The sequence below is a fragment of the Pleurodeles waltl genome, chromosome 12, assembly GCF_031143425.1.
Source record: "Pleurodeles waltl isolate 20211129_DDA chromosome 12, aPleWal1.hap1.20221129, whole genome shotgun sequence".
In the NCBI taxonomy this organism is placed as follows: Eukaryota; Metazoa; Chordata; class Amphibia; order Caudata; family Salamandridae; genus Pleurodeles; species Pleurodeles waltl.
In genome coordinates this window covers 431,988,014-432,012,714 of record NC_090451.1, presented here as the reverse complement: position 1 = coordinate 432,012,714, position 24,701 = coordinate 431,988,014, and the positions used below count along the sequence as shown (strand labels likewise).

The following is a 24,701-nucleotide window of genomic DNA, read 5'->3' as shown; positions in this document are numbered from 1 at the left end:
GTCTACTGTATAAGCCAAAAGAGTAGCTACCCTTTTGGCTGCTCCTGCCGAGACAACAAAATCATAAGAGTATCTTTTGGGAATACAGAATTTAGGAATATTGTCTTTCAAATGGTTTCTTGCAGGAAGACTACTTCTGGTTTAAATGTCATGAACTAATTCAACATTGCACATGCTGTAGGAGGTTGACCTGGCTTATAGTGGGTACTTGATGGTACTTACACCTTGTGCCAGGTCCAGTTATCCCTTATTAGTAGATTAGTAGTGTTCTAGCAGCTTAGGCTGATAGAGGTAGCTATAGCAGAGCGGCTTAGGCTGAACTAGAAGATATGCAAAGCTCCTTTTATACCACTTATATCATATAGGTACTATATCATAAGAAACACAATACTCAGAGTTACTAAAAATAAAGGTACTTTATTTTAGTGACAATGTGCCAAACATATCTCAGAGGATATACTCCCTTTGGAGGTAAGTAAAAGACACAAAATATACACACAAACAAAAATCAGGTAAGTAAAACAGTCAGAAAGTAGTGCAAACTCTGTAGAATACAATAGGATACACTAGGCCTAGGGGCAACACAAACCATATATCAAGAAAGTGGAATGCGAACCACAAATGGACACCTAGGCTAGTGTAGTGTGTAGAGGGTCACTGGGAGTGTAAGAAAACACTAAGGGTGTCCAAGTTACCCCACCTCAAGACCCTGGAAAGTAGGAGTAAAGTACTACTATTTCCCCAGAAACACACAAAAGTCGTGATAGAGGATTTTACAAAGACCACAACAGACTGCAAAGCACCAAAGACGGATTCCTGGACCTGAGGACCTGCAAAGGAAGGGGACCAAGTCCAAGAATCATGAAAGTGTCCAGAGGGGGGGCAGAAGCCCACTAAACCCCAGATAAAGGTGCAAAATGGCTGCCTCTGGATGGAAGAAGCTAAAGATTCTGCAACAACGAAAGGTGCTAGGAACTTCTCCTTTGTGCAGAAGATGTCCCACGGAGTGCTGGAGGATGCAGAGTTGTTTCTTTGGCAAAAGACCGTAAACAAGCCTTGCTAGCTGCAAGAGTTGCAGTTGGAGAAAAAGGGTGCTGTCTGGGCCCAGGAAGGACCAGGATGTCGCCAATTGGGAGTGGAGACAGAGGGCACCCTCAGCAACATAGAGAGCCCATGCACAAGAAGGTAGCACCCGCAGAAGTCCTTTAACATGGGTTCAAGAAGTCTGAACATGGTGGTCATCTCAACACTGCAAAAGAGAGTCCCACGAAGCCGGAGATCAACTCAGGGAGCTGAGCATCGCAGGACAGAGTGCTGGGGACCTAAGCTTGGCTGTGCATGCAGGATTTCTTGGAAATGTGCACAGAAGCCCTAGTAGCTGCAGTTCATGCAGTGCACAGGATTACTGTCTGAAGAGGGGAGGCAAGGACTTACCTCCTCCAAATTTGGACAGTTGGACCACTGGACAGTCTGGGTCACTTGGGTCTACCACCTGTGTTCCAGCTCGTCAGGATGAGAGGGGTCCCAGAGTATCGGTGACGCTGAAGTTTGGTGCCTGCTGAAACAGGGGGAAGATTTTGTCAACCCACGGGAGATTTCTTTGTGGCTTCCAGTGCAGGATGAAGGCAGGCAGCCCCCAAAGCATGCACCACCAGGAAACAGTCAAGAAAGCCAGCAAGATTAGGCGCTACAATGTCACTGGTAGTCTTCTTGCTACTTTGTTGCAGTTTTGCAGGCGTCCTGGAGCAGTCAGCGGTCGATCCTTGGCAGAAGTCGAAGAGATGGGTGCAGAGGAACTCTGGTGAATTCCTGCAAGTCGTTATCTGAAGAAAAGCCCACTGGAAAGACCCTGAATAGCCCTCAGAGGAGGATTGGCCACCTAGTCAGGTAAGCACCTATCAGGAGGGTCTCTGACGTCACCTGCCGGCACTGGCCACTCACATGCCTCCGGAGTGCCCTCACACCTCTGGATCCACGATGGCAGAGGTCTGGGACACACTGGAGGAGCTCTGGACACCACCCCTGGGGTGGTGATGGACAGGGGAGTGGTCACTTCCCTTTCCTTTATCCAGTTTCACGCCAGAGCAGGGTTTGGGGTTAGCTAAACTGCTGTAGACTGGCTTATGCAAGGAGGGCACCATCTGTGCCCTTCAAAGCATTTCCAGAGGCTGGGAGAAGCTACCCCTCCCCAGCCTTTAACACCTATTTCCAAAGGGAGAGGGTGTAACACCATCTTTCAGAGGAAATGTTTTGTTCTGCCTTCCTAGGACTGGGCTGCCCAGACCCCAGGAGGGTCGAACCCTGTCTGTGGGGTGGCAGCAGCGGTAGCTGCAGAGAAAACCCCAGAGAGCTGGTTTGGCAGTACCCAGGGTCCATAGTGGAGCCCCTGGGATGCATGGGATTGGCACCCCAATACCAGATTTGGCATGGGGGGACAATTCCATGATCTTAGACATGTTACATGGCCATATTCGGAGTTACCATTGTGAAGCTACATATAGGTATTGACCTGTATGTAGTGCACACGTGTAATGGTGTCCCCGCACTCACAAAGTCCGGGGAAATGGCCCTGAACTATGTGGGGCACCTTTGCTAGTGCAAGGGTGCCCTCACACTTAGTAACTTTGCACCTAACCGTCAGCAAGAGAAGGTTAGACATATAGCTTACTTATAAGTTACTTAAGTGCAGTGAAAATGGCTGTGAAATAACGTGTGCGTTATTTCACTCAGGCTGCAGTGGCAGTCCTGTGTAAAGGTTTGTCTGAGCTCCCTATGGGTGGCAAAATAAATGCTGCAGCCCATAGGGATCCCCTAGAACCCCAATACCCTGGGTACCAAAGTACCATATACTAGGGAATTATAAGGGTGTTCCTGAGTGCCAATTGAAATTGGTAAACGTGGTCACTAGCCTATAGTGACAAATTTAAAGGCAGAGAGAGCATAAGCACTGAGGTTATGATTAGCAGAGCCTCCGTGACACAATTACTCACTCCACAGGTACACACATTCAGGTCACAAACTATGAGCACTGGGGTCCTGGCTAGCAGGATCCCAGTGAGACAGGCAAAAACAAACTGACATACATGTAAAAATGGGGGTAACATGCCAGGCAAGATTGCATTTTCCTACACATGCTTACATGCTTTTTGCTTAATAAGAAGTCCATTAGGGTTACAGGAGATAATATTGAAGTTTTTAATTATATAATCACTAGAGCAGGCCCTTGTAATTCTGGAGGATGTCCCTCATGCTTTCTACATGCAATCTCTTGGATATAGCCCACCCAATTCTCAATGAGTGCTATTCTCTTGCACCCCTTAATAATGCTGCTGATCCTTTTTTCTGCTGGTGCTCCCCCCAGACTCTTTCCCTCACCCACCCCATGCTGCACCCCCTCACCCAACCATCCCTCCCCCTCCCTTGCACCTCCTGACAAAGAGAAGAGCCCTCAGTCCTCTCCCCCAGCCCTCCCTGTAGTTCAGGGTGCCCTGACATGGAACCTGGTCACACTCTTTCTTCTCCACCCCCTTTGCCTTTGTTTAAGACAAATGACACATCCTATAGAACTAGGATACTATCTCAAGGAGATAAGTGCTAAGTGTAGCTACAAAGTGCTGGATACAAAGTGAAAAGTGCTAACATACTAAAGTGTTGATATATGATATCTTCCAATGGCAAAAGACCTAGGCCCAGATTTAAGAAACACTAGCTCCACATTAGCGTAATTTTGTTTTTTTACGCTAATGTGGCATTAGGCTTAAAAAATCACCACGCCATATTTACAAAGTGGCACAATGCATGTATTGTGTCACTTTGGAACCTTTTGTGCCACATTATGCATGCGCCATGCATAATGTATGGAAAGAGGCCGTTCCCCCATTAGGGGGACCCCAAAAATGGTGCAGTGGAATCTCAGAGATTCCACTGCGTCATTTTTTGTGGCTACTTTTAATGCCTGCTCAGAACAGGCGTTAAAAGGGTGCACACTATTGGTTACAATGGGCTCCAATATACTGCTCAGGGTTAGTGCCAAAATGTTGGGGCTATTCCCCCCAACACTGTGCCATGGTGTGCAGTATTTTAAATATGGCGCACACATGGTGGCGCTAAGAGGGGCGCTAAGGGGTGCAAGAAAAGTGGTGCTGCACTGGGTGCAGCTCTACTTTTCTTAAATCTGCCCCCAAGTGTTCACATGCGCTTGACCTGCACACTATTTTTGAATGTTTGCACACCAAACTGCAACATTTCAAACCACAATCTCACCATCCCTCAAACAGGCCATAGTCTTACTTCATGACTTTCTATATTTTGTGCCTGGGAAGTCTTACATTCACAAATTTTGATAAGGATAGGTTCCAGAAGATTCTGAAACTGAAGCATTTAAGATTGAGTTCCATCAGCAGGAGCAGTACCTTTCAGTGGACTTTTATTCAATAAGGTACTTGAGTTTTTTTCAGGCTGTGTCTTATCCTGGTGGATGCACCCTTCCTGACTAGACTGGCTGGGTATAGATTTCTGAGCTGATTTGATCGGGGAGCTAGGCATGCCTAGCAGTCTGCCTAGAGGAGGCTGAGCATCATTCAATGTTGGTGTCATCTCAACTGTGAGTGAGTCGGGGGTGGTGATGAACTCACTGAGCCAAGCCCCGCAACCCCTATAATCACGCGCCCTATTCCCTTCTTATGACCCCTTTGAAAATAGGGGATAGTCCTTAAGTACCTTAAGAGCATTCTTTATATTTTCTACCTCACCAACAGTCTTTTGTCAAGATTGATTGGCCATCGACTCCACCGCTCTTGCTACATCCTGCTGTGGAGATTAATAGTATCCTCGTTATCGATGCTGGCAGCAACGGTAGTCATATTGGCAATGGGGTTCACAGAAGATACTAAGCTCACTGCGGTGTCTAATACAGCTGGGAACACTGATGATGTTGGCTCCATAGTATTGTTGGGTACTTGACCTCTATATGGCAAAGTTTTTTCTCTCTGGGCGGCAATGAGACATACCTGTGCAGCGCGTCTTTTGACTTTTTTGCTGGATGGTACCATCTTGTAACAGAAGTGCCTGCACCCCTCGGGTGCATATCCTGCATGCTCTTCTCCCCGTGCCTGCTATTCTTGAGGCTTATGACTGTCTGGAGCGTCAAGCACTGGTATGTAGCGTACAAGAAGAAGGCCGAAGGAAGAGCAGAAAACTTAAGCAGGGACCTTACGCTGGAAAGGGCAGGCCTACTGCGTCGACTCCTAGATACAGCTTGTCTCCCTCACCTCAGCAACATACCTGCCGGCCTCTCACCATGTCCCCTGTCTTGCACCATCATGATCTACAGCTGCAGCAGACTACCGGCCCATCGTCAGGATACATCATTACAGCCGTTACGGCTGTGTTGAACCCACAGCCTTGGTAGCCTAGATAGCATCAATAGTATCAATGAAACTAGGGCAACATGTAGCCTGTCCCCGTTAGGGCTGAATAGTGCTGATCACCAAAGGATTCCTTTCTTTTCCTCCCTCCTGTTTTACTGCATAGTCTTCATTGCATGCTCTCCGATTCTGTCCGGCATTCTGACCGGAAGCTGTGTCAAACACTATGTGGCGCAAAGGGGATGGAGCACCAGGAGCACCAGGAGTGGACAGCAGTTTGTCATGGGGGCTGGACACTCCATGCCACCTCCCATCCACATCAACTAATAACCCAATGCAATCGCTTAGTCCTGCTGAGGGTATAGTACCCTAGGATAACTTGGAGTGAATGAGTTCCTTTTCTTTAATACCATGGAATACCATTGTCCATAAATCACTTGAATAATCAGCTTTTATTTCAATCTTGCTTTGGGAAACTGGAATCTAACAGATGATTTCACCTAGATCCTTGTGTGTTTTTTAATGCCAGCATGATTTGTGATGGAACAGTTTTCATTCTAGGGGTGCTGGCCATCAACATTATGGCTCTCATTACAACATTGGTGGTAAGGGCCGTTTACCGCCATGCTGACTGCCGCCAACATACCGTGACCGCGGCGGTATACCGCTACGGGTATTATGACCCACACATAGAAATCCGCCACTAAACAGACACCCACACAAGTTCGCCAGCCCGAAGGTCAGAGATAAACTGGCGGTAGCAAAACCCATACTGTTACGCCAACAGAAATACACCCACAGCAACATGACCCACGAATCAATGCGGCAGACATTCAACCGTGGTAAACCATTGGTGGTACAGACCGCTGCGCTCAAAATACACACACACCAACTAAACTACACCACATTGGACAATTAAAACTACACACACATGACACACATACACACACCACACTCACACATCCACAACACTATAAAACACCCACCCACAATACCCACAACCCTTTACGACCCAAACATTTTGCCAAGTGAGAGAGAGACAAGCCAGGAGCACCCACTGAATCTGAGCCACAAAACAACATCACCCATACACCATCCACGCACCTCACAACACACACCCCAACACATCACCCCACACATACCAATCACACTACACCCATGGCACCACAAAGACACCTCAGGTTCTCAGAGGAGGAGCTAAGGGTCATGGTGTAGGAAATCATCCGGGTAGAGCCACAGCTGTTTGGATCACAGGTACAGTAGACATCTATTGCAAGGAAGATGGAGCTATGGCGGAGAGTCGTGGACAAGGTCAACGCCGTGAAACAGCACCCAAGAACAAGGGATGACATCAGGAGGAGTTGGAACCACCTACGGGGGAAGGTGTGTTCTGTGGTAGCAATACCGCAGTCTGTGAATTCTTTGACAAATGTATTAGTTTCACAAACTGTAAACAGTGCAATTCAAATGTACTGTAATATTTACACAGGTATGACCTGTAGTGGACAGCAGTAAACACACCAGGAGCCAGAGTAGGGCACAGAGATCTGAAAATAAAGATACCAAAGGGTACAGTAAGTGGCCATGGAAATAGGGAAATCAGGCTGCCATGTACAATGTCCAACAGAAAACTGAAAAGTAAAGTGAAGTTACAGTGTCTTACCTGTGTGTCACTGGAAGTGCTGCTTTATGATATTACTTCTGTTGTCCATATCTTCTTCCTCTGCCTCCTTTTCGTCACTGTCCACAGGCTCCACCGCTGCCACACGACCATCCCTAGGCTCATCCTACTGCAGAAAGGGCACCTGGCGTCTCAAGGCCAGGTTGTGCAACATGCAACATGCAACAATGATCTGGCACACCTTTTTGGGTGAGTAGTACAGGGATCCACCTGTCAGATGGAGGCACCGGAATCTGGCCTTCAGGAGGCCAAAAGTTCTCTCAATGATCCTTGTTCGCCCATGTGCCTCATTGAAACATTCCTCTGCCCTTGTCCTGGCATTCCTCACTGGGGTCAGTAGCCATGAGAGGTTGGGGTAACCAGAGTCACCTGCAAATATTCAAGGGATACCTGTTAGCCACACACTCACCCTTAGGGCCAACCCCACACCCATATACGTGGCCGCCATTTTCTATCTGTGCACTCACTTGCTACCTGACCTTCAACAGGAGAGGAGCTACACTGCAAGTGCTGCTGTGACCTGTGTCTGGAAGCGACAGTGGCTCGAGTGTCTGGGGAAAGGGCCCCTGCCTTCACTTCCGAGGAGTTGGAGAGACTAGTGGATCAGGTCCTACCCCAGTACACCTTACTCTATGGTCCTCCAGATAAACAGGTGAGTGCAGTGTGAGCATAATGCGTGGGCCATGAATGTAGGGATTGCTGTGTGTGTAACCCTCATGTAGGGGGGTTCTGAGGGGTCCTGGGCAGAGTGCTGCATATATGGTGGGGAATGTATTGGTGTGAGTGGATGGGGTGGATATGGTGGGCCATGAGTATGATAGTCCAGACGGTATGACTAATCCCTTTTCTGCTCTATTTTTTCTGTAGGTCAGCGCCCATCAGAAAAAGGGTATTTGGCGTGCCATCGCCAAGGAGGTGCGGACCCTGGGGGTCTTTGACAGCCAGAGCACCCACTGCCGCAACTGATGGGACCTGTGCCGCTGGGTAAGGAAGACGGCGGAGGCCCAGCTGAGGCTGGCCTCCCAACGAGGAAGGGGTGTCCGTCGTACCCTGACACCCCTGATGTTCCGCATCCTGGCGGTGGCCTATCCAGAGTGGGATGGGCGCTTAAAGGCATCACAGCAGCCACAAGGGTGTGAGTACAGATTCATAATCATGACTTTGCGCGTGTTAAGGTATTACCTGGGTGGGGGATGTGGGCTGTGGGTGCCCCTAGGCCAGGGCGAACATGGCAGGGTATGTTTAATGATGGGCAAGATCAGATGCACTCCAACCCCATTAGTGTTAGTGGGCATCTACTACTGAGCAGGGTCCTGTGGGTTTCAGGTGTGCAGCTAATGGCGTTAGGCATTGTACCCCATGGGCTGATGACTAGCAGTGTAACTGGTAGTGCATGGCCTAGTGCATAGGGCTGTTCCCTGTGTGTTGGGTACGCCAACTGTAGTGTTGTTGCTGGCATTGACCAAGTGTATCCTCCGTCTCTCTCCCCCCCTTTTTGTGTTGTCACCCTGTCCTTGTGTGCATTAGCATAATCTGGCGGAGGAGCAGAGGCACCGGCGATGGAGGGAGCTGCATCCCACATGGGCCTGGAGGCTGAATCCACCGACAGTGAGGGCACCAGTGGGATGGAGGGCAAGGAAGCACCACGACCGAGACAGGAGGGGACACTACCGACAGCGACTCCTACTCCGATGGAAGCTCCCTGGCGGTGGCGGACACCTCTGTGCCCACCCCAACAACAGGTATAGCCGCCACCCCCGTACCAGCACGGCCCTCCCAGCCGCCCCTCAGCTTGTTTCCTGTGCCCGTTCACCCAGGAGGGTGGACATCTCCTTCGATCCAGGCACCTCAGGACCTGCCCCTGTCAGGCCAGCTGCCCTCAGTGAGGAGGCTATTGACCTCCTGAGATCCCTCTCTGTTGGGCAGTCAACCATACTGAATGCCATCCAGGGTATAGCAGGGCATTTGCAACAAACAAATGCATACCTGGAGGGCATTCACTCTGGCGTGGAGGCCCAACAGAGAGCATTCCAGCCTCTGGCCTCTGCATTGATGGCAACCATTGTCCCTGTCTCCAGCCTACCCCCTCCAACTTCCTCTACCCATTCCCAATCCCCTCAACCCCAGCCTATCCCAAGCACACCTTCAGACCAGCAATCACCCAAATCAACACACAGAAGTGGTTCAAGCAAACACAAGCACCACACTTCCTCTCACAGGCACTCACACAAGCACCATCCACATGCAGACACACCAACATCCACTGCCTCCACTGTGTCCCCCTCCTCCTCATCGTCCACCTCCCTCCCAGTAGCGTCTCCACTCACACCTGCATGCACTACATCCTCATCCACTACCTCCATCACCATCATGCCTATCACTACACGCCCCTCACTGGCAGTCACCACCCACACATCCATGCACACGTCCCCTGTGTCCTCTCTCACTGTGTCTGTGACCCCGCCTCCCAAAGTACACAAACGCAAGCACACACACACCCAACAGCCTTCCACCTCACAGTAGCATTCAGCCCATGCACCTGCACCCAAACACAGCAGACTGACACCTCCTACGACCACTCCCTCTTCCTCCACTCCCAAACCTTCACCCTCTTCCCGCCCCAGTGTCCCTAAGAAGCTTTTCCTCGCCAACATTGACCTATTCCCTACTCCTCCCCGTCCTTCACCTCGGGCCAGGGTGGCCAGAACCCAGCCCAGCACCTAAGCCGCAGTCCACGGCCTCTGTGGTTTCTGCAGCTACTGCAGGTGTGAGAGACTCCAAGGAGGCACCCGTCAGCCCAGCCAGTGTGCCAGCAACACCTGCCAAGGCCAAGAAGGGTCCGCCACCTAGCAAGGGCAAGAAGGGGACACCAGCTAGTAAGGGGAAGGAGGCACAACCAGCCAGCAAGGACAAGACAAAGACTCCAGCTGGCAGAAGCAAGGAGGCACCACCATCTGCCAAGGGCAGGAAGGGGCTCAGAACACCAGCCATGGCACTTCAGCAGTCCGAGGCTGCAGGTGAAGGCCTGGAGGCTACCACCACCACTGTCAGCACTGCCACCTGCACCATGGCCATCACGGCCACCTGCACCGTGGCAGGCACCGCCACGCTGCCAGCAGCACCACTGCCAGCAGCAGCAGCCCCAATAGGCAGCCGTCCGAGGCTGCAGGTGAAGGCCTGGAGGCTACCACCACCACTGCCAGCACCGCCACCTGCACCGCGGCCAGCACCGCCATCTGCACCGCCGGCAGCAGCACCACTGCCAACAGCAGCAGCCCCAGTGGGCAGCCGTCCGAGGCTGCAGGTGAAGGCCTGGAGGCTACCACCACCACTGCCTGCACCGCCACCTGCAGCGCCACTGGCATCCACTGAGCAGCCGTCACCGCCAGAGAGCAGTGTGTAGTGGTGACTACATCGGCTGCAGTGCGTCCTGGACCCGGCAACACCTGTCGGTGTGACACACAGGTGAGAGACTGTGACCTTGCCCCATCCAGGATGAAGCACACTGGGCACAAGGCCCCCTCCAGAACCAGTGGAAGAAGCCATCCACTCAGCCCCTCCTTGCCAGAATGAAGCACACTGGGCACAAGGCCCCCTCCAGAACCAGTGGAAGAAGGCATCCACTTGAGAGACTGTGGCCTGCACTCCCCAGGACCAAGCAGTAGGCAAACCACCCACTTGAGAGACTGCGGCCTTGCACTCCCCAGGACAAAGCAGTGGGCATGGAGCCCCCTCCAGGCCAGTGGCGTTATACCATCTTCAGGCTGAGGTGCCCCCCCATTCCCCGTCCCTCGGAGGTGCCTGTGTGTTTTCGACCTGAAGCCCCTGCGGTGTTCTCTCCGTATTAGGGCAGGAGTCAAGTGTGGCCTTGGCCTATATGTTTGGGCCCAGTGGGCCACTGACATTTTGGAGTGGGCATTGTCCCTCGTTTTGTATATATTGTTTATATTGTATACTGTTTATTGCTTTAAGAACATATTTCTCAAAATTACTAATATTACACTCATTTTACTCCATTCCTTTTGTCCTTGCATTATTCCTGAGGGTTACGGGGTGTATATGTAATGTTGTTGCATGTGTTTGTGTGTATGGTGTTGGGGGTGAGGGTGGGGGTGGGGGTGTTGCGTGTTGTGTGTGTGTGTGTCACTCTCTTCCCCCCCGTGTGCTAGGTGCAGTACTCACTGTTGTCGTCTTCGCCGGCGTTCATGTTCCTGGTGTATGAGAAGCTACACCAGCATGGGGAACACCTGCGTTGGTACCGCCCCGGAAAAGCTGGCGGATAGGCGTGTTGTAATGCAGTGTGCGGTACATTGTCTTCCGTATGGCTGTTGGCGGTTACCGCCGCGGTGTTTGTTACTACCGCTGTGGCAGTCGGAGTATTAAAGTGTCTGTTTGTGTTGGCGGTTTCTGCGGTGGTCATGATTCCAATGTTTTTACCGCCGGCAAGTTGGCGGTATTGCCGCCGCTTTATCACCGACCGCCAGGGTTGTAATGAGGGCCTATGTGACAAGTGCTTCATTTGTACTGTCCATGCCACTGGCATAGATTTTAACCATATTTATGTATTACTTTGTAAAACAAGCAACATTTCTTTTTTAATATATGTGAGAGAAAGCCTCTGGAACAATGTAGCCTCACAGATTTGCCTTCTACTTCCCTAGCAAGAGTTTCACTAGTTAAGGTTACAAAATATCCTACATTTGAAGTCAGTGAAAGGAACAGTATACACAGAATTGGCTGCATTTTGTCAAAGTTGTTGCCTATGGATGAGCATGACCTGGCTGAGATTTCTGAATGCAAGCATATATCAAGGTCGGGGTAACGAAGGCTTTGGAAGACTGAAGTGTTAATTGTAATTGATTTGCAGCTTTGCTTTTCAAATGAGCGTTTTTGCCATGATGTCATCACACCTGGAATAACTAACATTTAAGTTGGTTAGGAGGAGAGAGATTCAGATTCTCTCTTCTCCCTTTGCTCAGAGTAGACCTTTTGAGATGTACAGATCTCCTACTTTCTATGTGGCTTTAGGCCACCGCACCTCTCTTAGACGGAATCCTCTACTGAAGTCCTGTTTGCTAAACTTTCTCAGATATCCTTTTGGTAATAGATTAGTTTAGGAGCTAGATTCTATGGTTAGGCAAGAGAACTTAATTTTAGAATCCAGACACCATGTACTTTTCCTAATTTTCTGCATTTTTGCCATTGAAGTCTGGGTCTTTTATATGTTGCTTCGATGTAATATTGTGTGACAACTTAATTCTCCATTGGGGATTTTGTATCTCTATACTATGGCTTTGAGACTCACCTATGTAACTTTGGCTTCGAGTCTGTAATAAAGCCCTTTGAAACTTTAATTTGGACTCTGAGGTTTAATGTATGACTATTAAGTTGCACTGTAATTGATTTGAATAATCTGGGAAAACTATCTTTTCACCCCTCAGAACAGAGAAGAAAAGATTCATCGGACCCCAGATGAAAAGATAGGGCCCCAGGCGCCATCACCTCTAAATCACATAAAATGCCTAGCAAGACTAATATATAAACATTTCTTTATTAATGATCTCCAATCTGAACCTCAACCTGGGTGTGCAGGTGACTGCAGCACTCTGGAGACCCCTACTTCCAGCACCATAGGAAGGTATATATCCGTCAGGCTAAGTGGTCTTGTGGAATATACTACCAATAAGGACATCACTCAATGGGGGTCATTATGACTTTGGCAGACAGAAAAGCCTGTCTGCCGAAGTACTGACGGGGAGGTTGCCGCCATTGTGGCTGCCTCCCCGCTAACCCCATTACAACTTTCCCACTGGGTCAGCAGGCACGGGCCCAGCGGGAAACAGCCTACAAAATTGTCGCTGGCTTGTAATAGAACCGGCAGCAATGCTGTAGTGCGTAAGTTGCACCAGCACCCGTCACAAAGTTCACTGTCTGCAAAGTAGACAGTGAACTTTGTGACAGGGATGGGCGGGGGGCCTGCACTGCCCATGTCAAGTGCATGGGCAGTGCAGGAGCACCCCCCCGGGGCACCCTGCACCCCGTCTCTGCCAGCCTTTACATGTCAGGGTTACCGTCATGTAACCGCTGGCAGAGAGGGGAGTCGTAATCCCCAGGGCAGTGCTGCTTGCAGTGCTGACCTGGTGGATTAGGGCCACCAGCACCGCCAGACCCTCCTATGGAGGAAAACTGGTGGTGCTGGAGGTCCGACCACAGAGCTACTGCTGCGTTCGTAATGAGGGCCATAATCTTTTCTGTGCTGATTCATCATAGGACCACTTGGTTCTTGTATTCCTTTCCCTGGTTCCGTCCCCTATCACAGGCTCCTCCTTATTTCCCTTTTGTTGCTCATGTGATGAAATACCCTTTCAGTCTAGACCACCAGATTCTTTCGCCTCGCAAATGGTTTCTGCAATTAAAGCGCATTATAGAATATGGCCCTCTCCTGTGGGACACAGCTGTCAAGACAAAAATCCTCAAAATGCCAGAGGTTTGATTGACAAGCCAGCTAAAAATAGCAAAGCATGAAAAAAACAGATGAAAGGCGGTGGCTGAATAAACTAACCCACTCTCTCGCGGCACTTCCTCTTGTACGGTCATACGGAATTATCGCAACGAGGCATAAAAATTAAGATCCAAGCACAGAGGGCTTTGTCAGTGCTGGGTCAAGCTTTCTTTTGGGTGCTATTTGTCTGGCGTATGACAGACAGCGTGAGCTTTCGGCTGTTTTTTGAGTGCCCCACTTTTCTGAAAGGTTAACGTATAATTCAGTATTGTCATCACGAAGGCTTGAAGTAGGTGATATGGGTGTTGAATTCAAAGTTGTTCAAAATATATCCTCTAGGGTTCCAAAAATCCTTAAGATGGCATTGTTCAGCAGCTTCATGGCTGCAACAAAGAACATTTATTGTGCGCAGCGAACTCATCAAAAGCTTACAGAAATATAGGCCCATATTTGTACTTTTTTTAGCGCCGCATTTGCATCATTTTTTGACGCAAATGCGGCGCTAAAAAAGTATAAATATGGGACATAATCACATCAAACCAGCCCTGAAGGAACTTTACTGAATACCTTCCAGGAATTCAGCATCTTCAAAACCTGTGTCATGTTAATAGCAAACAGCACCACACCACCATGATATGACATTGGCAGCATGTGTAGAAAAGAAAATACCATAAAACAAGCATCCCAACTTTTTTATGTATTTAAATGTTTAAGTATTTCGATTTAAGCCTATTTTGGTGAAGAGTGTCATGTTGTGCAAGACAGCAAATTAGCAGAGGGGCTTCACTTTGCAGGTGGTTGCACAGAGGTTTGTGCTCTTTTCCTGCACCAATGGTTGGTGATTTGCATTTTCTAATATTCTGACTCAAGTTATTTTGCATGCCTTCTTTACACAACGTGTAGTCGTATTCCCTCCCCCAAAACTACAGTTTGAAACTGGAGCTAAGAAATGAACTCTGTGAAGTTTTTCTAAATGTAACTAATCTCTCCTGTCCTTCCGTGTTTGTTTAACATTCAAAGGTAGGATAGAATTCACCTGGCAGGAAGTGATGATTGGGTTTGAAAGCTCCATCCTCATGTTCCCCATCAACCTACTCATCGTCCAGATCTTTAGAAACATCCGTCCACGGCAAACCAAAGAGCAGGAGAAGAAACAAGGAAAGAGTGGCCGAGTGTCTCCGACTATGTCTCCCGCCTTGCGGAGCACACAGTGTGCCACTCTGACCCCGGAAGCGGTGATAAAGGCAAGTTTATCCAACCAAAATAATGTTCCTGTATGCAATCTTCTTAATGTGTAGAGTCGAGTGGTCAAGGAGTATTATTTTAATTTTCCCTCCAATATAGAGAAGTGAGTTGCCAATATAAATAGTTTTTTGTGTGATTTTTTTTATATATTATTAAAATATTAAAATTTGGGTTGTTTGTATGCCGTTCACATGTCTCCTTGTGGCCATTTGCGGCCATTTGGTCGAGGTTATTTACACAGAGACTGTAGAGTGTGTTGTGCATGTATATTTGGTGAAAAGATAAATCACATGTGGCAAACTTTGGTTGTATGAATTTCCTTTACTTTTCAAATTAACTCCTTATGTTTGAGTATATGTTGAGTTCCTTGGCCTCAGTAATGAAAGTTCCTAATGCAATATTCTTTAGGATTTTGGCGCTAATTACCAGGTTATCCATTCATGCAATCAAGAGCACACTTCAGTCCAGTGATCTGAAACATTTTTGAATAATATCTAATATCGAAAATATGAAGTATCTTACATATGATTTTCTTGATTGTTTTTGGTCTTGTAACCGAGTCCAAGATTGCAGTGAACAATAACTTGTTCTAGAAACATAGAATGTTATGACAGACAGGAGATGGGAGCCACATCCGGGTTTCCAGTTTTCCCCTTAGACCAGGTATACAAAGCATGTATTACCTATATCTTCAGTTTAACTATCCGTTAACTCTCAGTCCCATTCTTCTTTTCACAATCCTTAAAATGTGAGGGTGCATCCACCCGACAGACAGTCTCCTATTCTATTACTATTTCTAAACCAGCTTCCTAACTATGAATCGTCCTTGCTGCCATGACCACGACCCATCCTGATGCATGCCAACAGAACACATTGAGGCCGGACACTTCCGAGTTTTTAAACAAATATATGCTTCCTTTTTGGTGCCTCCCACCTTAAATTGCCTATGTTTCAATATAAGCCTATGAAGAAAATACATTCCCCCAATTTAATTATATTTTTTGCAAAATATCCCACTTACCAGTTTGAAAATGTTGACATGTACGCATCCTGCAGCAATCATTGCTCTCGCTTGTGCTACTGCTATGTAACCACTTTGGTTGTTCGAGTGGTCGGCGGGGTCCACTTAGTACAGCCTTCATGCTGTAGGGGACAGGGCTGAGACAGTATTCTTGGCTATGGTCAGCTGTATTTTCACAGACGCGCTGCTTCGTGTAGCAGTTTGAAGGGTGGTTAGGTGGGGCGAGATTACCTCCCTGCATGTAGGGTAAAAGGGCATTACGAATTTGCCTTGATTGATCAGCATTGTTTAGGCCTTCTTAGTCCTTGTTAGACGTCAATGGAGGAAGTAACAAAGGGAAAAAGGCATCCACAGCTAACATCTCTAAGTGGGTAAAAATCTGTGACTTTTTATCCCTATAAAGCGTTGGACTAGGAAATCTCTTCAGGCATTATTGGAAAAAAAAGCAAAGTGGCAACCTCTTGGGGGATGCTAGAGGATTACCTTTGACAGAGATTTGTTAGGGTGCTATTTAGGCTGTATCTAACACTTTTGTTTAAAGGTATCATTTAGATGTTTTTTTCAGTCTGATGTAATAGTTATTTCAGACAAAGTACCATTGTATGTTTTGGTTTCTTCTTAGAGATTGGAATAATATGAATACAAAAATATCTTTTACTTAGCATAAACAGATATTTTTTCTCTAAATGATGTTGACAAATTTATTCAGGATTGGCATATGCTCAGATTTTAAGGACCGTGATGAATAAGAAAGGTTCAAGAGGCAATGCTTAGACCACTTTCTAGTATTCTTTATTATGCTCACTCAGAGTCTTCCTCGTCACAGCCCACAACCCTGATTCATTTTTTTTTAGACATGGTACAGAAAGGCATGTCAGGTACATGACAGCATGGGGCATTTATGGATAGGTACGTGGGTTAGAAACAGGAATAGGACTAAAACGAAATGTAGTTTTTGGTGAAAGAGTACCACAGATTGTAAGGAGCGGGAATTGGGGAAGACTGTTTTTTAGGTTGCATCTTATCAGGTAAACCTAAATTAGGACAATGAGAAAATCCCATAAAGTCTTGGGGCCAAATATATCATGCATTCTTGCTGTCACAAATGGCCCAATCGGGCCATTTGCGACCACAAAAATGCATTTTAGTATGGATGAATTCCAATTTGTGATTCAGTAACTTGTTACCGAATCGCAAATTGGAATTGCGACTACATACCAATTTGGTATTAGGAAGGGTCGTGTAAAGGGCATCTTTTCCTAATACCGAATCACAGCGGCAAGCAAGAATGTTTTGTGACCGAAATGCGGTTGCAAAACATTGGGATTTAAGCACCTACTTCAAGGATGTGGTAACCCATTCGCAAACGGGAATGGGTCTCCAGGGGACTCCTTTGTGAATGCATGCAAAAACATTTTTAAAGAGCAGGCAGTGGTTCCACAAACTACTGCCTACCTTTAAAAAATTTTTTAAAAAAACTTTTGATTTTTCTTTTTTAAAAGCATCCCGTTTTTAAGGAAAACAGGCTCCATTTAAAAAAAAGATTGCTTTATTTAAAAGGTATCACAGACATGATGGCCTTCTGAGCCCAGCAGGTCACCATTCCTGTGATTTTACCGTTTCCAAATGGGTTGCAAATTGCGACCAACCTCATAAATATTAATGAGGTGGGTCGCTCTATGACCCAAAAGGGAATGCAAAATGAAACCCCATGAGATTCTTATATTAGAATAGGGATTACCTAATGGTGATTCACAAGGAATCGCCATTAGGTAATTGCAGTTTAATAAAATGGTACATCTGGCCCTTAGCTCTTTAATGCCAGTGTGCAAAATAGGAGAGATTGTTTTACTAGTACTGTAGTAACACATAGTTTCATAAACCCAATTTTTCTTTTTATAGGACATTAGAAGAATTGCCAATTCACTATTCAAAACTATGAAAACTCCGATGCCCTCTTCAGGGATAGATTTTGGAAAGTCTACTGACATTAACAAACTTTTGGCTTTGGTGGAAGAAATAATTCGTCAGCAAAATCGGGCTGGGCAAGATCTTTTGGATGAGAGTAAGAAGAAGGAAGAACATCTTATTCTCACTCTGGGATCTGTAAATCTGCAGGGTAAGTAGTTTTGCCATCCTACTACTATAGTTGCTCAACTGGAAATGTGAGACAATTTTTTTTGTTGTATTTCTTGTAATTGTTTTATTTAAGGAAACAATCAATGACAAATACAGTGGAATATGAAACCATTACAGGGAGCTCATCCAGACATAACAACAAACTCTGAAAAATGGATCAGCATGTAAGTGTAAAGTCCACGAGTCCACATGAAGAAATTAAAGGAGGAAAACAGTAACAGACCATACAGTGTCAATAAGCATTACAATGTTTTTATATGTTTTTTCATGGCCAGACAATTAATAATTCCCCTCAGATAAAACACATCCTCTGCATAATATGTGACAACCATGCTGCATATTTGTAAATGCAAATGTATAGCGGTAGCCACTTTAGGGTGGAAATTTGGGGATATTCTAATGCTTCTGTCTATTTTCAATTCAACAATCATGTACACCCCAATTATCTCCTGTACAGCTACTTTACACATTGTGTACTGTCCACAGATGAAGAAGGCCTTTGGTTCTTAATATTGCTTAGCCTCTTGTTTACTTTGGTTCTTTTGACTGTCCCCCTGTCATTCACACTTTATAGTCTTGAATGGGGTTCAATGGCAATTTCCTTTAATTGGTCTCCTCCTGTTTTTCTAACTGGGACCAATTCATTCACATGGGCACCCCTAGGTCCTAGAAGATCCTTATCACCTACAGAGTCCACCGAGGTCCTATACTCTCCCCTGTCTTCTTACTTGAAAGTCCCCTCCACCCCAGATATCCAACATCTTAAACAGTGCCCACACCTAATCTAGACCTGGATGTTCAGCAGCTACATGAAACTCAATCCGACCAAGATAGAATTCATGTTATTGAACAGCAAGCAAGAAATAGTGCAAACTGGCTTAATGACATGAAACATGACAGCATCAAACCCCAACTTTCTTCAAATTTCCCAGTTTTGTATACACCCTGGAACACCTCCTCTCACTCAAGAAACATATTGCAAAGAAAACAAATTGACCTTGTATATGTGCTTTACTAACAAAAGTGAAACCCTTCCTGTTCAAGTCCTCGCGCTTTCACATTTGAGGTAGAAACACCCTTATTTATCGCCTCCCAGACTCCACACTGGACCATAGAGGGCATCCTACATAATGCAACATATCGCTCCCAGGACCTGATGTGCAAGACCAAAGATATGGTATAGAGTAATTATTGATGACTGGGCATGGACATTAAAATTAAACGCAAGGTGAAGGATTGTATTAAGTGTTGCCAAAATGACAAGGTTAAAAAGGTGAGTGCTCCACCGATGGTGTGCAGAGAGATTCCTGTAGGTCCTTGGGATGAAGTGGCACAGGACATTGTTGGACCTTAATAGTTGGATCAGTTCTAAGTTATTTGTTGGTACTTATGGATTTGCATTCAAGATGGCCTGAAGTAGTGATTCTAAGGGAAATTACAACAACATCAAGGATCAAATTTGTAGTAGAAGTATTCAGTAAGAACATAATTCCTGAGGTGATTTTAAATGACAATGAGGTGCAGCTTACATCCAAAGAGATGGTAACATTTTTGATGGAAAGAGGCATTGTCCTCTGTCATCCACAAATGTTTGGGATGGTACAGAGATTCAATTGAACATTGAAGGAGGGTATACACTTGTCTAGATGCACTGACAGGCATTGGTAAAGTGAAATGTGGAAAAGAGCTGAAGTGAATAGGCTTACACTTCATCCTACCACAAGGGAAACATAATTTGAACTTTTTTGAAGTACATCAAGTACTTAAGTATGTCCTTTGTGGTTAGAGAGTATAAAGTTCAAAATTAGAATGAGTGGATGGAACATGACCAGAGGATTACTTGTGCCTGTTTGAAAAGAGAATTTGATTTGAGGAGCAAATACAAAAAAAATTGAATTACAATTTGCACAAAGATACAGCTGAAATTAAAATTGCTGTTGTTGACCATGTATTAATAAAGTCAGCAGTTCATCAGTAAAGTAGAGCAAAATTTAGTAAACTGCTTAAAGTCATTAAGTTGTTTCATGCAGTTGGAACCTGAAACACATTGCAGTGATTAAGAAATTATCCTTATTATTCTTTAAATTAGTTTGTGTTATTTGTTCTATCTGTGTCTGTTGTGTATGGTGTTTTTCTTGGCTATGTGTTTTGTGTGTTTATTTATTTTCCTTTGTGGTGGAAGGTGTGTGCCATGTGGTGTAGCCTTGCTATGTTTGAACCATAAATACGTCTTTATTTCCTCGTGAAATGTTTATAACCAACCCTGTGGAAAGTTCTGTGTCAGCTGTGTCTTCCTGTATTGACTGGAGGCTGGAGTTTCTTTGTTTGGAATAACTCAAAGTGTTTATCCTGTAAATCCTGCATTGCCTCTTCAACTATGAAATGCCTCAGTTACATTTACTACTCCCACCTAAGCAACAGTGAAGAAAATGTTGGGCATTGGAGGGGGCACTATGACTGTCCCCACTCCAATCTAAAGAAAGGTAGGTAAAATGTAAGGCTTTGGAGGAGTCACATTCACTATTCTCACTCCAAACTGAGCAGTAGCAGGGGAAGCACTGGACTTTTGAGTGGTCAGATTTACTATTCCCACTCCAAACTGAACAACAGTAGAGAAAGTGTTAAAATTTGTTGGGGTCAAATCTATACTATTCCCACCCCAATCTGAGCAACAGTAGAGAAAGCGTTAGACTTGGGGGGGGGGGGCACAGATTTATTATTCCTGTTTAAAACTAAGCAATAGTAGGGAAAATGCAAAAATAAATATAATATTTCAATTTAAAATGTATTTGAAAATCACAACATTAACAATTCAAAAAATCATAAAAAGGTACATTTTTGTGTAAAAAAACATTTTCTAGAAACGTGCAAAAACTCTACTAAAGTACTTTAAGGAAATCAAAACAAATATTTATTTAACAAATTACTAAATATTAATTAACAAAGTTTAATTATTATTGAATAATTGAAAAAAGTAAAAACATTTACAATAAAAATGCATTTAAATAAATCACAACAAAAATAGTCAAAAAATACAAAGGGCCTGATTACAACTTTGGTGGATCGGAAACTCTGTCATAAACGTGACAGATATCTCGCACATCATTTTACAAGTTCCTTAGGATATAATGGAACTTGTAATACAGTGGAAGTGATATCTGTCACGTTTGCGACGGAGTATCCCATTCACCAAGGTGGTAATCAGGCCCTGAATGTTTAAAAATTAACACATTAAAAAAGGAAATAACTTTGTTCAGTCAACTCATTTATGTAAGAATACACTTGACCGATTAAAACAATAAATAACACATTTTGTCACTATACATTAAATATTGTAATAACAAAATAAAGAACATGGTTATTCATCTAGCTAACAAAGTAAATGTTACAAACTGTGAAATATGTACTAAAATTAAAATATATATTAAAATATCTTCCCACCCTACTTATTTGCCAACCCAACAACCTGCCATTAAAAAAAAAAAGAAAATCAAAACCACACAACACTAATATTCCCAAAACAATAAAACAATGACAAAGGATTACAAGCAGCTACAATTAACACATTAATAAATTAAAACACAAACAATCATAAAACATTACACATTTTCCAAAAGCAATATTTTATACAACTATTTGTAAAAGAGGTTTTAAAGTCTTAAATAAAATACTCTTTCCTGAAGTAATCTGTACCATTATATTGATGTCACCAAGATATTTGTTCAACAGTATTTTTCATCTGACGATATTTATGAGATAATATCAACCTTATCACTGTATCTATGTATGCCTGCATTTTGTATAGCATCAGAAGAAGTTCTAATTTAATCTTTGCTTTAATTTCCATTTTGTTATACAAATATTGCTTATTAATGGTAGCAAGTATAAACGTACGGTAGCATTTATACATTACAGCTTGGTTCAATTTATTACCAGTGGTAATATTTATACATGCATATGTTTGAGATAATTTGTTTGTATGAACATCTCTGTCTATTACACATACATTTATCTCCCAGACACACTGATAGAGCAGAGGCACTAGCATTGAACTTTGATGATGTATTCATTTTTATATGCGTTAGTCTACTGCATTGAAACGTTCTCCAATATTGGTTTTGGATATTAAAGAACTGGATTACCCTGGGTAGGATCAACAGAGTGAGGACGAGGCACTCCCTGCTGTATGTTAATGTTTATGGTGTCACAAAGAGGAGTGTAAAGGCTTTTTAGATGCTGACATTTATCTGTTATACTTACACTTATCATACTACCTGATTCTGAATCTGGTTATTTACTGCTATGACATGGCAACAGTGGGTAACCTAAGTTGTTTCCAACTTTTGCTGTGTCATAAAGAAATTCCAGGCTGCTCTGACAGGGATCGTAAATTGCCCATTAATGCAGTTCTGGAAAGCAGAGATCACAGGTTTGTGAGGAGATGGGAGGAGATGGGAGGAGATTGGAGGGGAAGGAGAGGGAAGGAATAGAATATGGTGAGTGGGATGACAGGTATCTTTTTAACATTTGGTACAGGGAGTAGAGGACATGTTATGTATGTCTCCCCCATTATTCCTCTGCTTCTGAATAGCAGTTGAAATCAGGGGCAGATGATGTGAACTCATTCTGTGAACTCATGGTTTGCCTTTAAAACCCAGGCCTCTCAACACCTTTGACATTTCTGGTCCCTCTAAGAGCCCTCCTCCTAGCCAAAATAGGACACTCACTCTTATGCGCATACTTGCTCTCATACTTGTGCAGGAGGCCCGCTCACCCCAGATCAACCCTACCAGGAGCACCCCCAAAATCTGTCCATAAGGTAGGATGGGTAACAGGGCCATATCTTTGTCCCCTGGCACAAACCGCATCCCCAACCACCCCAAATGGCCACTGTCCGGAAGATCTGAATGTGTTTTGCATGAAACGGTGGGTAAAGGGTTATGAAAAGAATTAACCTAATGCCCTCAAACACTGCAAATTCAACAATTGCTGCAAGCACTCTCTTTGCGGTCCAGGTGACACTGGTGTTCTGTGCCTAGCTTCATGTGAATTGCCAAATGGACCTGAAGTGTTCCCGCCAGCTATGAACCCATTCCCCACCACCAGCTAGCATGGCTCACAAGCCTTATGCTCTCACAACGGGTGAGAGAGATTTTTACAAGCAAAAAAAAATAGGAAAAAAAGTTATTTATGAAAATGTTGTTACTGCCTGTGGAAAGGCAAATCTCTACAAGAGGATTGAGGGGGAAAACCCTTCCTTCTATGATACAACCATAGGGTATGCACCCTAATCTTGATGCACATACCACCTCATGTTGAAAATCGCCTTCCTGGCGCACTCGGTGAAGCCACTGATCCAATATGCCTCGCAATCGCTTCATATGTAAGAGAGTCCTAAAGCCAACACACCTTGATTGTCCATAGTACCTGATGAGTGGAGGAAGGACAGAGTGTCAGCTAGATTGAGTGGAAGTGGACATATCTATTGTTGCACCCAGGGCTCCACCTCCTAATCATTTGTACTATTTGGTCATCAAAACCTGACCCAGCAACCGTACGCAGTTCTTTAGGTATTTGCAGCTCCGTCACGCCCTCCTGCCTCTCATGCAGCCGGTGGAGGATATCCCCAAATTCTCCCTGAGAGAGGCCAAATCCTTCTCACAAACCTCACTGAACATAAAGTGTCAGAAATTTACAAAATATTATTGCGTAATGTGCTAGGTCCAATAGTGGGGGTACAGCGGGCATGGGAGAGTGAACTGGGCTGAATGGAGGATGATTACTGGAGGGAAGCAGTGGAGGCTCACAGAGAAGCAGCGATAACCACTTAATTTAGATTAATCAAGCTTAAGATACTTCACAGAGTGTATCTCACTAGGTCCAGGCTCCACAGCATGGGCCTGATCCCTAGGGAGAACTGTCTGCAGTGTGATGATCCAAGGGGGGACTTGCCTCACACATTCTGGTACTGCCCAGGACTGGCCCACTTTTGGGGTGGAGTGTTGGGAAGGCTTGAGAGGGTGATGGGCTGGAATATTCCTCGAGACCCCAAACGTATCCTCCTGCATATCACGGATGATCTGAGGGGCTCACATTACCAGAAGGCACTTCTCTGGCTGGACTTTTTTTATCGCAAAGAGGGATACTGCAAGGGCCTGCAAGGCGACGGAGGCTCCTCATACATTCACTTGGGTCAAGGGCATGGATCATGAAATAGGAATTGAGCGCCCAATCTACGTGTCATGGGACTGCCCCCAGAAAATTTTTTAAATTTGGAAGGACTGAGCAGAGTATAGGGGAATACAGCTAGAGCCATGCATGGAGAGGCCATGTGCGGAGGGCGGGGCAATGGGACGGTGAGGAAAGGGCAATATTGATGCACAAGCAGGAGGGATGGGTCCTGACTTCTTGTCGTGTGGCCAGTAATTTTGTTATGGGAATTACTGTGATGGCTTTCCTGCCTTCTTCCTGTAATGTGATGTATCTTTTGATTATGCATAGGTACTGTGCTCGATATGCTGGATTTTTACGGCCTGTTCTAAAATCAATAAAAAGTTGCTTGAAAAAAATACCTGAACCAACAGCCGATGTGGCTGCTCCAATGCCCCCTCATAGGCTCTCTTGAACACGAGTGCTAAGCTGACTGCCACGATGTCTGATAGGACAGGGCACCAAGTTTCCATAGATGGCCTGGGAATGGCTTAGATAGCTCTGTTGCCTCTGGATGGAAGTGCCTGAATGCCTACA

At 45.3% G+C, this 24,701-nt stretch overlaps 1 protein-coding gene across 1 annotated transcript in view; it reads left to right on the top strand.

Annotated features, from left to right (window-relative positions):
• LOC138267136 (polycystin-1-like protein 2) overlaps positions 1-24,701 on the top strand; it is an 835,832-nt gene that overhangs the window by 732,385 nt on the left and 78,746 nt on the right. Inside the window, exons 29-30 of the mRNA XM_069215990.1 lie at positions 14,570-14,793; positions 17,718-17,934. Coding sequence (XP_069072091.1) covers positions 14,570-14,793; positions 17,718-17,934 — 441 coding nt within the window. The remainder of the gene's footprint in view (positions 1-14,569; positions 14,794-17,717; positions 17,935-24,701) is intronic.